The sequence below is a fragment of the Diabrotica undecimpunctata genome, chromosome 4 (genome assembly GCF_040954645.1).
Source record: "Diabrotica undecimpunctata isolate CICGRU chromosome 4, icDiaUnde3, whole genome shotgun sequence".
Classification (NCBI taxonomy): Eukaryota; Metazoa; Arthropoda; class Insecta; order Coleoptera; family Chrysomelidae; genus Diabrotica; species Diabrotica undecimpunctata.
In genome coordinates this window covers 47,479,877-47,494,350 of record NC_092806.1, presented here as the reverse complement: position 1 = coordinate 47,494,350, position 14,474 = coordinate 47,479,877, and the positions used below count along the sequence as shown (strand labels likewise).

General features: G+C 31.2%; 1 protein-coding gene across 1 annotated transcript in view; it reads right to left on the bottom strand.

Moving 5' to 3' along the window:
- Nucleotides 1–14,474, bottom strand: part of LOC140438229 (carboxylic ester hydrolase-like) — a 56,149-nt gene that overhangs the window by 24,680 nt on the left and 16,995 nt on the right. Inside the window, exons 6-7 of the mRNA XM_072527930.1 lie at nt 5,801–5,994; nt 807–999 (exon numbers count right to left, since the gene is read on the bottom strand). Of these exons, the coding sequence (XP_072384031.1) occupies nt 807–999; nt 5,801–5,994 (387 nt within the window). The remainder of the gene's footprint in view (nt 1–806; nt 1,000–5,800; nt 5,995–14,474) is intronic.

The window sequence follows — 14,474 nt, the reverse complement described above, 5'->3', positions numbered from 1 at the left end:
TTTATATTTCTATTTATTATATGTTTCTGGAGACCGTAAACAGTTCTTTTGCTATTGCTAATCGTCTTTTTATTCCGTCGCTTGTCGTGTTTGTTACGTTTACTAGCAATCCAAGATATGTGAATTCTTTGACTTGCTCAAAGGTATGGTTGTTGATTTGAATTATTTATTGGATATTTCAGGGATTCTTAGAAACCAACATATATTTAGTTTTTTCTTCATTTACCACAAGTCCTAATTTACTGGCCGCGTACGCAAGCCTTGTCTCTCATACTTCTGCCCACTATAACTATATCGTCAGCGAATACGAGATATTGCGTCGATTTATTAAAAAGAGTTTCATTCGTTCTAATATTTAATTGTCTGATTGTCTTTTCCAAGGCAATATTATAAAAGAGAGACGCCAGCGGGTCCCCCTATCTTAGAATATTTTTAATGTCCAAGAACTTAGTTTTCTCCTTCAATTCTAACGCATGAGCTTACGTTTTGCATTGTTAGTTGGGTCAACTTAAGTAACCTAGGTGGGATCCCAAAGTTTATCATTGCATTATATAATGCAGTTCTTTTCACACTGTCATAGGCTGCTTTGAAGTCGACGAAGATATGGTGTGTATTTATGTTTAATTCTAGTGACTTTTCTAGAATCTGCCTATGTGATTGAATTTGATATGTAGTTGACTTTCCAGCAGTAAATCCGCATTGATATTGACCAACAATATATAATAAATTAAATAAAAAAGATTTACTATATCTAGAAAATTGTTAGTTTGACCTCTACTATTAAATGCTACTTATTACAAACTTACCCGGATAATAAATAGCTTCCTCTGAATTGTATCCTATTAACATAGGTATATCCGAAAATTTTCCATCCATAAAATCTTTGTGCATCGGACGGTATATTAAGGCGCTATCACTATCACCATCTTCGATGACTGGTAGCCATATATTAAAGATAAATATCGATTGAATGGGATCGTTCACAGGTAAATGACGTAACTAAAAATTACAGGTAAATTAATGTTTATTTAACAATTTTTTTAAATCGGTTTGAAGTGAGTTATATGAAGATTTTAGTAAAATATACAAGAGTATATTGATAATATAGCTGTATAAGTAAAAAACTAGCATGTCACAGCAATCTAGCGATATGTCCATATTGGAAATTTCAGATGTAAAAATTTGTCATCTGCTGTATCTGGAAGAAGCTTCCATTAAAAACATAAACAAGTAAAGCGATTATTAAGACAGCATAAGAGTGAATAAAAGAATTAGTGGGAATCGCCTACATAGAACTGGAGAGCTTGTATTGTGAACCAAATAGCCAATAAACTACTTAGGACAACTACACGAATTAATAAAGAAGGTCGCTAAATAAACTTTCATGGTCTATCAAAGTACTTAGCTAACAAACGTCTGTCTCAAAAAACTCGTATAAGGCTGTATAGAACACTGATAGTCCCCGTTCTCACATATGAATCAGAGGCATGGACGCTAACGAAAACAGATGAATCCGCTCTATCCATTTTTGAAAGCAAGGTGCTACGCAAGATATTCGGAGCGGTCTGTGAGAACGGAATATGGAGGCGTAGATATAACTTTGAACTGCAGAATATCTACAAGCATACGTTTGGTGGTAAAGATATTACCACTATAATTAAGCGAAACCGCCTGCAGTGGGCAGGACATGTAGCCCGGGCCCCTGAGTCAAACATGATAAAAAAGATTCTAACAGCGCAACCCGTGGGAATGAGAAGACGGGGTAGACCAAAGCTGAGGTGGATGGACGGGGTAACACAAGATGACGAGAAGATCGGAGTCGGCAACTGGAAAATTCAAGCGAGGGACAGAATAGAACGGCGTAGAAAGCTTGAAAAGGTCGAGGCCCTCTAAGGGCTGTAGCACCAAGATGATGATGATGACGCTAAATAAACTAGAACTCCTAAAATAATAATTCCATAAACTAAATACCGAAGACAAATGATGCAAAGGAAACGGATAATCAAGTTAAGAACATCAAACGTATATGGGATATCCAAAAAATTATTGAGATTATTCAGAAAGTTGCGACGGGTCTCTCTGTTAGACATCTTCTTCCTCTTCAGTGCCTTATCCGGTCCAGATATTGGCGATCATTAAGGCTATCATAGTTTTGTTAACTGCTCTGCGTAACAGCTCCGCGGAGGTCATCCCAAACCATTGTCGAAAGTTTTTCAACCACGAGATACGACGGCGTCCCGGTCCTCTCCTGTTAAATACTTTACCTTGCATAACGAGTTGAAGAATTCGATATTTTTCTTCGTTTTGCATCACGTGGCCGAGGTACTCAAGCTTGTGTTGTTTCACTAAATTAAGCACTTCTTTTTCTTTTGTCATGCGCTGTAGGACCCACATTGACTTGGTGACATGGTCCACATACGATATTTTTAGTATCCTCCTGTAGATCCATATAGGCTTCAATCCGCTTTTCAATAACTTGCGTCAGTGTCCAGGCTTCAACTCCATATAGTAACACTGAAAGAATATAACACCTCACTATCCGCATCTTGGTTCCCAAACTGAGATTACTGCAGCACGGATCTCAACTTGATAAATGTAGGCCGTGCCATTTCATTTCTGGATCTAATCTCTTGAGCGTAGTCCCATTGTAAGTTAAGGGTAGTTCCGAGGTAAGTGAATTTGTCGACTCTTTGGATCTCTTCGCTACCTACCATTAGTGCTCCGGGATCTAAATTTGCACGGCTGACAACCATGAATTTAGTTTTCTTAATATTACGGTCCAGTTCGTATATTACGCTAACAGTTCTCACTCGGTCTACTAAGGCTTGTAGATCATTCAGGCAGGTTGCTAATAACACAGTGTCATCGGCGTAGCGGATGTTATTGATGTAGTCACCGTTCACTCGGATTCCCATCTCTAGGTTTGTGAGGGCTTCAGAAAACATTTCGTCAGAGTATATACTGAAAAGAGTCGACGAGAGCACACAGCTTTGCCTTACTCCTCGCATGGTCTTCACTTGGTCGGTCAGCTGGTCTTCGACCTTCACTTAAGCATGCTGGTTCCAGTATAAATTCATGATGATCCAAATGACCTTCTCATCTAATCCTACTCTTTGTAGGGCGGCAACGATCTTCTGATGCTGACAACGGTCAAATGCCTTGTCGTTGTCAATAAAACAAATATAGACATCACAACTGACATTCCCATCTCTAAAGTAGGACTTATGAGGTGAAAAGTGCTTCACGTGTACCCATGGAATTGCGAAATTCAAATTGCATTTCACCGACATTTTCTTCGCATTTCTTGTAAATTCCGGCATGTATGATTTAAGATGTTCTGTTAGACACCAGACTTAGTAAAACACAAGTTTAGTATAAATAAAAATACATTTAAAATAAATAACAAAATAAAATTATCTCCTATTTAATATGTACAATAAAAATAAATTACCAATACTGGTGAATGTGTCAACGGCGCTACGAACCACTGTTGATATTAGCGAAAAATAAATATGGCGCCGATGCTAGGGAAATTAAAATAATAAAAAGATGTACTGGTCATTATCCAAATATCAGGGAAAGACTACTCATTACTTAGTCTAAGTTAAAGGTGACCGAATCACTCACTAGTCGATAGGACTAGGAAAGAAAAGGAACTAATTAATACTCCAAAAACCGGGATAGTAGCTCTTACTAGATCAGTACTCCAGCTTGAACTCCCGAAGTGGTTGGCCGTTAATCACTACTCAAAGGCCCGGTTTGGAGTTCTTACCATATCAGTACTCTGGTAGAACTCAGTTCTCTGTCAGTATCTACGATGTTTTATACCTTTGCTAGTATTTCATCTCCAGCGCGTATCAAATGATAGGTAGTGTTAGGTTTCGGTGATGTTAACTTACTTCGTACACCTCTGATCTTAGAGGATTGTCAATAAAATACTCGCTTTCATAAATATTAAACATGGTGCCATCAAATCAATTAAGACAGTGTGCCAAGGCTTTTTTATAGTGGATGGTTGTATTTTGCTGTTGATTGCATCTGCTGCGGTATACACTGAAGGCATTTTCTTGCAGTTGCTAACATAGTGTACTATTACCTTGAACATAGTCAGACAACTACTGATTTTGCGCTATTCGGTAAACGGTTGACTAACTGGCCTGCTGCTGTACCGTGACTATTCGGTTTCTTTTCAGGTTAGATGTGTATTTATTTTCAATTCTGTTTCTTTTCGCGTTCAATTGCTATTTGGTTTGGTTCATATTTGGTTCCTTTTATGTTTCTATTCGGGTTTGGTTCGTTTCAGGTTTTCTGTGATCTTAAAAAAATCGAAGTACGCTGATACTAAGGCTGGTGTAACTGATCTTTAGAATTGCAATATATCCACCGGTTACTGAATCTGTGTCTATAGTTGCTGAAGCGACATTTTATTTTTGCTACGGCGCCAATTTGTGGTATTTTACTTTTGTTGGGGTGCCAATTTGTGGCGTTTTACTTCTACTCTATTAGTCTTAGATTATTTAGCTATTTAGGCAGGTACTGTATCTTGTGTAGACATATTTTATTATGTTTTTAATTATTTTGACATCGATTACACAGAAATATTTACAATAACTCGGAACAAATGTAAAGTCTGTAGATAAAAGAGTCAAAAATTAATTAAAGTAATAAGAATAAGGAAAGATATATTGGGATACTCTCAACGATGACTTAAATTTAGTGCAGAATGTTAATTAAATAGTGACAGAAAATACACTGCACGAATTATTTGTTATAAAAGGCGTTTCCTTAACAAACAAGAATAGGTATTTACATTTTTATCGTACACTTAGATTGCTAAACATTTTGCTCATAGTGAGTATCAAAAATGTCGGATTCTGCGAACAAAAACAATACTTTAGTGAGCGCCTCAATTTTTCTTGTTTATTATGAATCTAAAGGAAATAGTTATTTAAGCGAAATTTTTTAAGGCAGTCATACAATATTAGTGGCCTATATTTAACATGAAAAAAAAAAAGAAAACAATCCATTAAATAGCGGCATTCAACATTTTCCAAACAGTGATGTTTAGCAGAAAATTAAAATCCGCAAAATCATGTGAATCTTGTTTTGTGTGGGAGAGAAAATGGTTATTTGCTAATAATGGGCATCTTGTTAATACATTATTGAGGACAGTAAATCAGATCAGTAGTGCAATGCTTTTGAAAGTAATAGTCGAAGGAAAATTGGAAGGCCATAGGGGACTGGGAAAATGTAAACATTTCTGTTTAAAAAATATAAATGATTGGACTAATTTGGACTCACATTCACCGTTTTGACCTGCAAAATTACTTGCCTTAGATTGTTGCCAACCTTCAATAGAAAGACGATATATTAAATTGCCTACACACATGAAGCCTAATAAACTTAAGATTTCATCGTATTATTTGACTGGGAAAAATTTGATCATTTTTTATAAAGTCTCTATTTTGTGCCTAATAGTTGCGCGTGTTTCTGCCACCGAAAAAGAATCTCGGACGTTAGGGTGATAACAACGATAGCCTCAAAAATACCACGTTGCATTGCGTGTCAAATCAGTAGACAAACTTGTATGATGGAATACAAAAAGTTTGTTCGTGTAAAACAAAATCCTAATAAAAAGTTTAATCTTTAGTATATTAAAACGATAATTACTTAGAAATAACTAATATCTAACAACATTATGTAAATAATATTTTTAAATTTTTCTATTAGAAAAAGCTGTAATAACTTAAAAATAAATCAACTAATAAGGCACTTGTTATTAGTGATTTATTATTTTTACCTTTATGGCATTGGCTAATCTAGTAAGTTTTTCAGGGGTTTGTTTTCGTAGTAATGCTAACAAGTCTTCTGAGTCTCCTTTAAAAGAAGAATCAATTAGCGTAGCCAACTCATCTGCGTACTTCTTTGGATCGGATTGGAAATATTGTGGACACAGAGCTGATCCACTTTCTGAGATAACTGATCTAAATAACCCTATAAAAAAATAACATGTGCCCATAAATTAATAAAAGATATTATTAAATTAGTTTTAATAAACAAAAAACATTAAAAAAATATTTGTAAGGGAAAATTTGCGAAACGAATAATTTCCCCTTACAATTAATAATAATTTCGAATTGTTTGAATACTGTGTACAAAAGATAAATGATATTATTTATTAAATTAGCCAACGGAGAATATGCAAAAATATTAAAAATATATGCCATAAAAGTTACCAACAGTCAACGAAAAAACATTTTATACGGAAATTACTAAAAGCGGAGATAAGAACAAAATGCCATTGAAAGTGATTATCGAATACTTTTTGAATTGTCTAATAGAAGACTACTAAAACAAAAAAAAAATAAATAGCAATGGACCTTTTAATATCATACCTATATACAAAAAATGTGTCAAGAGTATTATTTTATTTATTTTTCGTACGAACTTTTTGGCAAAAATTTCAATTGTATAATTGGGGAAATATCATTTAATTTAAAACGAATAAAAAGTTAATGTTAATTAGTTATTGTACCCAGTAATTGTACTTGTACCCAAGATCTGAATATAATTAGAAATCTTTACTGGAATCAGACAGCAAATCTTAGAGTTGAAGGTGAACACACTGACTATGTGAAAATCATGCGTGGAGTGAGGCAATGCTGTATTTTGTCTCCTCTAATCTTCAATCTCTACTCATCATTTGAATATTTATCAAAGCTTTGCACGAAACTGTAAAAGGTATTCTACTAAATGGGTACCGGCAAAACAACATCAGATATGCAGATGGCACCATAGTATTTGCAAACAACTTAGAAGACCTACAAGTTCTTATGAACAAAATCACATATTACAGTCAACAACATGGACTCAATATAAACGTTCAGAAGACAAAGCCTTTGATAATCAGCAAGAAAAGGATAACAGAAGGTCAACTATACGTCAACCAATCCCCTGTAGAAAGAGTGATGCACTACAACTACCTCGGCACCATAATAAATGAAGAATGGACCAAAAACCAGGAGATTAGAGCACGCATCGGAGAAGCTAGATCCATTTTCAATCGGATGGGGGCCTTCTTCAAGAGTCACAACCTCTATCTTGATACAAAAGTAAGAATGCTGCGATGCTACGTCTTCTCTGTCATTTTTTTATGGTGTTGAATCGTGGACCTTAAACGAAGATGTTTGCAGAAAACTGGAAGCATTTGAGATGTGGCTATATCGGAGAATACTTAAAATCTCGTGGACTGACCGAGTCACAAATGAGGAGTCCTCAGAAGAATAAATAAGAACCGACAGCTACTGACCACCATCAAATCTCGAAAGTTACAATTTTTCTTACATATTATGCGAAATGAATCCAGATATGCTTTTCTTCAAGCCATCCTGTAAAAAATATTTGGAAAACGAGGTCCAGGAAGAAGAAGAACATCTTGTTTAAAGAAACTTAGAATCTGGTTCAATACTACATCTGTGCAGCTTTCCCGCGCTGCTGCAGATAAGATAAAGATTACCATGATGATCGCCAATATTCGTAACGGATAGGAACATCAAGAAGCAGAAGAGGAAGACCCAGTAATTGTAGGAGTTATATTCTGCAGATATTCAATGCTATATTAAGACCTGAGACAACAACAGCAATAATGAAAAGTAGTTTAAGATTACCAAATAATATTTGAGAAATTGTAATTAAAAAGACTTCAACCCACCCTAGAAAACAAAAAGATCATACCTGATTTCCAATTTGGCTTCAGTCGCAAACATAGCACTATTCAACAGGTATACAACGTAAAATTGTAAAACTCATTGATTAAGATCTATAAAATAATCGATACTGTTTCGCAGCCTTTCTGGATATAAATAAGGCTTTTCATAATATCTGTCACACTAGCCTACTATATAAAATAAGCATCGACCGCAAAGATTTTATGATGTGCTGGAATCTTATTTAAATAATATCTACTAACTTACTTATTGTACCCAGTTAAATCAGTTGTACCTCACGGCAGTGTTTTTTGACCTTCGCTTTATTAACTATATACCACAGATTTCTTAGAATCTCACTCAACGATATTAGCTACATTTGCAGATGATACTGTAATATTAGGATTACATTAAATGCAGACACTGCTAGGAAAAACCTACGAAATTCTCTCAACAATTACAAACTTTGGCTGAACAAATGGAAAATAAAAGCTAATGAACCTAAATTTAAACACATAAGCTTCACAATGAAAAGGAATACCTGTCCACCGGTCACAATCAATGGTATAAGGTCTCAATAAACCAATGACATAAAGTACTATGGTATGCATTTATATCGACGTATGACGTGGAACACACGTATCTTTACAAAATTTAAACAATTGGTATTAAAACTGCACCAAATGTACTGGATAATTGGCAGGAATTCCAGACTATAAATAAATCCATTAGAACCAGAATGGCCTAACTGCATATATTTCAATATCCATTTTATTCAACCAGAGATAAGTAAATGTTGAATCGGATATTGCCACAGTGGCCTAAAATTAGTTTAAATAAAATACAGTAGATGACAGCACAGAACTACTTTGGCTTAAGTGTAATTTTTAAAGCGCTATAGTGGTCTATGTGAGTTAGGCCACTGTCATAACTAATATGTTGTCAAAGCTTTGACACTTAGACCTAACTTCACGTTAACTATTAAAACAATTATTTGTTTATATTTCATATTATATATATATATATATATATATATATATATATATATATATATATATATAAATATATATATATATAAATATATATATATATATATATATATATATATATATATATTTCATTATATATATATATATATATATATATATATATATATATATATATTGTTATGATGTGTTTTTTGTTTGAATGATGAGCAATGAGTATTTTTAATAATATAGGGTTTTTATCGCGGTTCTCAAAGAATTAGTTTGTAAGTACTTTTTTAAATTATCTTTATTATAACTATTATGGAACACACATATATATCTAACCTAGCCAATGTAAATTTAAAATAAACTATCTTTAAATTGATACTCTTATAAAACTAATTAAATTCTATAGACAATGTAAAATTTAAACAAACTATCTTCAAAATTGAAATTGTTATGACACTAACTAAATTATATTAACAAAATTTTGTACCTTTCTTTCACTGAATGCCTAAATGAACTGTTTTCCACTATATAGATTCTAATCACCACTGAATGTCTTCGTACTTCAGTTATCCTTGTTTTTTGTGAAATTACTTTTTCCAATTATCAGCTTCTACCAATTTAAGATATAGTTTTCTTCACCAGCATTTATACACCACCAGCAAACACCATTTATATTTATTCTTCTTTTCAATATACCAATATCCAATTATTATAAGTTGATTTATACTAATCTCCAATCATAATATAATTTTAATTCCTTCCAATGTCCATCCAATATTCTTCTAATATACTTTTATAATCTTCAATAATTATTTGTGTATAATTATAAATGTGCATTAAATATATGCATAATTTTTAATCTTCATTTAACTCACTATATTAAACAATTGGACTATCTCCAACTAACTTTCATATTTCTTATTAAACTGCTTGACTGACTTACTAAAACTGTGAACAATTGACTTCACTAACTAATTGTGTCTTTCTACTAACTTTCATAATAAACTGGCCTGACTTCTGACTAAAAACTTCTATAATAAACTGGGCTGACTTCTGATTAAAAATTTTCATAATAAACTGGCCTGACTTCTGATTAAAAACTTCTATAATAAACTGGGCTGACTTCTGATTAAAAATTTTCATAATAAACTGGCCTGACTTCTGATTAAAAATTCCTATAATAAACTGGGCTGACTTCTGATTAAAAATTTTCATAATAAACTGGCCTGACTTCTGATTAAAAACTGCCATCTTGAATCCAAATCACGGGTATTTATATCCTTTTGGATATTCCAGAACCATCTGGTAAGAGATCATGTTCTAATTTGTTCCATTACTTTCATATAGATGTTCTCGAAAAAAATATCTGTTCGATCCACCGCCATAATCATTATTTCGAGAATGTTCGACTCTAAACAATGGTCACACTCTCCACTCTGGAGAATTCGTTAATGTTCCATTGATAATTTTGTTGACATTTAGGCTTTTCAGATCAGAATAAACATTCAAATTAGTAACTAACACTCTAATTTAATAAAATACACAATTCAAACAATATATTATTATAACCCCACTTTATATTCCCAATTATGATTAATTTCTATCTGTCAATCACTCCGAGAGTATTTTTGGTTGCCTATGCACATGGCTCACTTACATCTATTTACAACATTAAAATTACTAAAATACAACTTTTTACAATTATTATATGCTAATTTCTTAAAATGCCCTCACATAAATATATTTTTGTAAATTTCTCTAGTATATAACTTATTTAAAATAATCAAATACTTTTTTATATCTAATATTATGTAGTATATAACTTATAAATTATTTTCTATAAACCCCAATCGTCACAATACCCCAAAAATAATATTTAAAATAAATAATTTACTTATTATTTTTTTAAATATTAATTTTCTCATACCTTATTAAATTTAATAAATTAATAATTCAATTTTTTTTTATTTAAAATGTGTTAAATACATCCCTGTTCGCTGTCTATGTCAAACAGAGAACAACGGATCACAGTTCGGCTATTCTATGGTCAAACTGTCATGTCAAATGGAGAGAATAAAATATAACCTTAATTAAAAATATAATGGATATTGTGTTCTGTTTATTTATAGACAAAATATAGGAATTATTTCCATTCAAAATAACTTTCATCAATATAAATTGGTAAGTTTTTCCACTTCATTATATTAGAAAGACATTTTTATAGCAATTATAGTATCAATTTTGTGTCTAACCCCAAATTATGATTTTTAGGGTACAAATTAATTTCCATATATACAAAATTCAACAAGTATGATGTCAAATTGATTCAAAATAATGAAATCTACCATATATTTAACAAATCAAGTCTATTGAATAAAATGGATATATCAGTAAGCTGTTAGTGTTAAGTTTATAACCTAGATATATCACTACTTTTTGAAAAATTGTATATTTTTCTTGATTTATTTTAAGTCCAACTTTATCTAATCTGTTTATTATAATTTTTAGGTGTTTCTCATGATCTTCAGCCGTTTTAGAAACAATTAATATATCACCAATGTAGTGAATTACAAAATGTTCATATTGATCCAAAATATCATGAAGACATCTACATAGAACACTGCAAGATGATTGAAGTCCAAATGGTAGTACTTTGAATTGATATACTACTCCATCTATCTGAAATCCTGTATACTGTCTACTTTTTCTTTCTAGAGGTATTAACCAGAAACTATGCTGTAAATCGATTTTAGTGAAAAATGACATTCCTGTAATTCTTCCTAATATTCCATCTATACTCATTGGTGCTTCAAATTGCTTTTCAGTAATCTTATTAATATTCCTTGCATCCAAACATAACCTGATTTCACCTGATCTTTTTCGTACTACTACTATGGGGTTAATAAAACGTGTGTCTGCCTTCTCAATGATCCCATCTTCTAACATATTATTAATTGTTTTGTTTACTTCTTCTCTGTATTTATATGGTATTGGGTATGATTTTGTTTTAAAATCTTTTTCTTCTTTAACTTTTATACTATGGATATAATTTTGTGCAATTCTATTTTCTTTATTGACAAGTCCCTTGTGTTGCTGCAATATGGAAATGACTATTGATTTATATTCTTCAGGGCAATTTAAAACTTTCATCATATCTTCTTCTTTACAAATCACATTATTCTTCAATATGTACTCATTATTCCTTGCTTCCAATTTTACGCACTCCGCCTCGTAGGCATCCATCTGCTTAAAATTTCCATTCCTTAAATATTCATTACAATAATTATTCTTTACATTCTTCTGGGACATTTCCCTATCATCAAAATACATTTCTTCTTCATAAACATCATTATTTTCTTTTAATAATATCCTATCAACTCTTATTCCTTCTTCTACCTCATCTTTCTGCATAAATTTAATTATTTGCCCTTCCAAAGTTACCATTTTTTCTTCAAAATCTATCTTTACTTTCTTCTTTTCCAATTCATCATTTCCCATTAATATATCAACACATAAATCCTTGACAATAAATCCTTGCATATTAATTTCTTTATTAAGAATATTAATTTTAAAATTGGCTAGTTTATCAATTTCACCCAACTTCTTATTATTTGCACCAATAATTTTAATTTTTGGAATCTTTATTATATCTGATAGTTTTAATGTATTAAAAATAAAATTCTCCGAGACTAAAGTACTTTCTGAACCAGTATCTATCATAATTTTAATCATTTTATTTTTGGCCAAAGCATTTATATAAATTAAATTAATAGATTCAATAATTTTCTCTTCATCTAAAGAAATAAATTCAGAAGGTTTTTCATAATAGCAATGGCCTAACTTGTAATTCAGAAAGTTTACTGCACAAAATTTTGATTATTAGAATTGTCAGATTGTATCTGACCACTTGGATCTGATGTCCTATGTCTTTCCCTACTATGACTTCTACTCACATTTTCTTGCCTTGTACTATTTCGTTCCCTGTCTTCGCATCTTCTATTCCTTCGAACACAATTTACCTGTCTGTTATAGTTAGGTCGCTCTGTATTTCTTCTATTGTTAAAATCTTGTCTATTATTATTAGTACTGTTATTAAAATGTTGTCTATTATAATTAGTATTATTATTAAAATTTTGTCTATTATAACTAGTATTATTATTAAAGTTCTGTCTATTTGGATTACTGTTAGTATTATTAAAATTTTGTAAACTATCACCATACCTAGTATTATTGTTATATGATTGTCTATATTGTTGATTACCATTTTTATTATATTGAAAGTTATTGTTGTTTTTTCTGTTGTTATTATTACTTGTCATATTGCCTCTTTGTATTCTTTGAATAAAATTAATAAAACTATCTATTGTTTGAATATTTTGTACAGTTACGGTTTGCACAATATCAGCATCAAAATGTCTAGATACATTTAAGACTGTTTCATCCTCTCTAAGTGGTGGTTCTAAATATTTTGCAACTGTTATTAATTTCAATGCATAATCTACCATATTTGATTTTAAATTTTGATTATACTTTCCAAAATATAGAATTTCTCTAAACTTGGCTTGCTCTAATTCACCCCAATAATAATTTAAAAATTTATTTTCAAATGTTTGAAAATTATCTAAATCATTCTCAATACTAGCAAACCAAGTTGCTGCATTGTCATTTAATGTCATTCTAATATAATCTTTAATATCATTAATATTATTCACCAATCTTAATTTATGTTTTAAACTATTTATGTATACTCTAGGATGCAAATTTTTTATATTACCAGAGAATTTAATCCCAGTCTCATTTGTTAAATTTAAGTAAGGTCTCCCTATGTCTCTCATTTGTGAAATATCATCTATTCTCTGTTCCACATTTCTTATTTGATTACTATTTATTTGGATATTTTGTTGTATATCGTCTAATTTTTCTTCTGTGTTTCTCCTGTCTTCGTTAATTTTTACTTCTAAGTTACATTTCTGTAACTCTATTTTCTGTTCTATATCTATCTTATTATCTTGAATAATCCTCTTTACTTCTGTCCTCTCATTTTCTATCCTTTTCTTGTAGTCATTCCGTATAATTTTTATTTCATTTGCTACTTTTTTCTCTGCAGCTTCAAGTTTTTTATCCATTTGTTTTTCTATTTGCTTTACAATTTTATTATTATTATCTTCTATTTTCTTTTCTAATTTTCTATAATTCTCTTCCATTTTTTTCATATTCTCTTCCATTTTCTTCGTATTCTCTTCCATTTTCTGTTCCATTTTTTTCATGTCTTCTTTGACTTCTTTTGAATTCTCTTCTATTTTTTTTGTATTCTCTTCCATTTTTTTTGTATTCTCTTTCATTGTCTTGTTCATCTGCATCATTAATGACATCAAAGCTGCCATATTGACATTTTCCTCTCTTTCTGGATTCATTTCTGCAGTATCTTGTGGAACTTGAACTAAACTCTCCTCTTGTATAGGTTGTGTTTCTACTTCCACATCTTCTTCATTCTTTTTGCTTCTTGTACCTTTCTTTCCTTGAGACATTTTGAGACTTTACTTGTTCAAATATAATTAAAAATAAAATCTATAATTTTTTCTTTCTACTGATAATTAATTTAATTATATGAGAGCACTTATCTTCCCAAACTAATTCTTTTAAATAGAGAGCCACCGCGTTGGGTGCCAAATTGTTATGATGTGTTTTTTGTTTGAATGATGAGCAATGAGTATTTTTAATAATATAGGGTTTTTATCGCGGTTCTCAAAGAATTAGTTTGTAAGTACTTTTTTAAATTATCTTTATTATA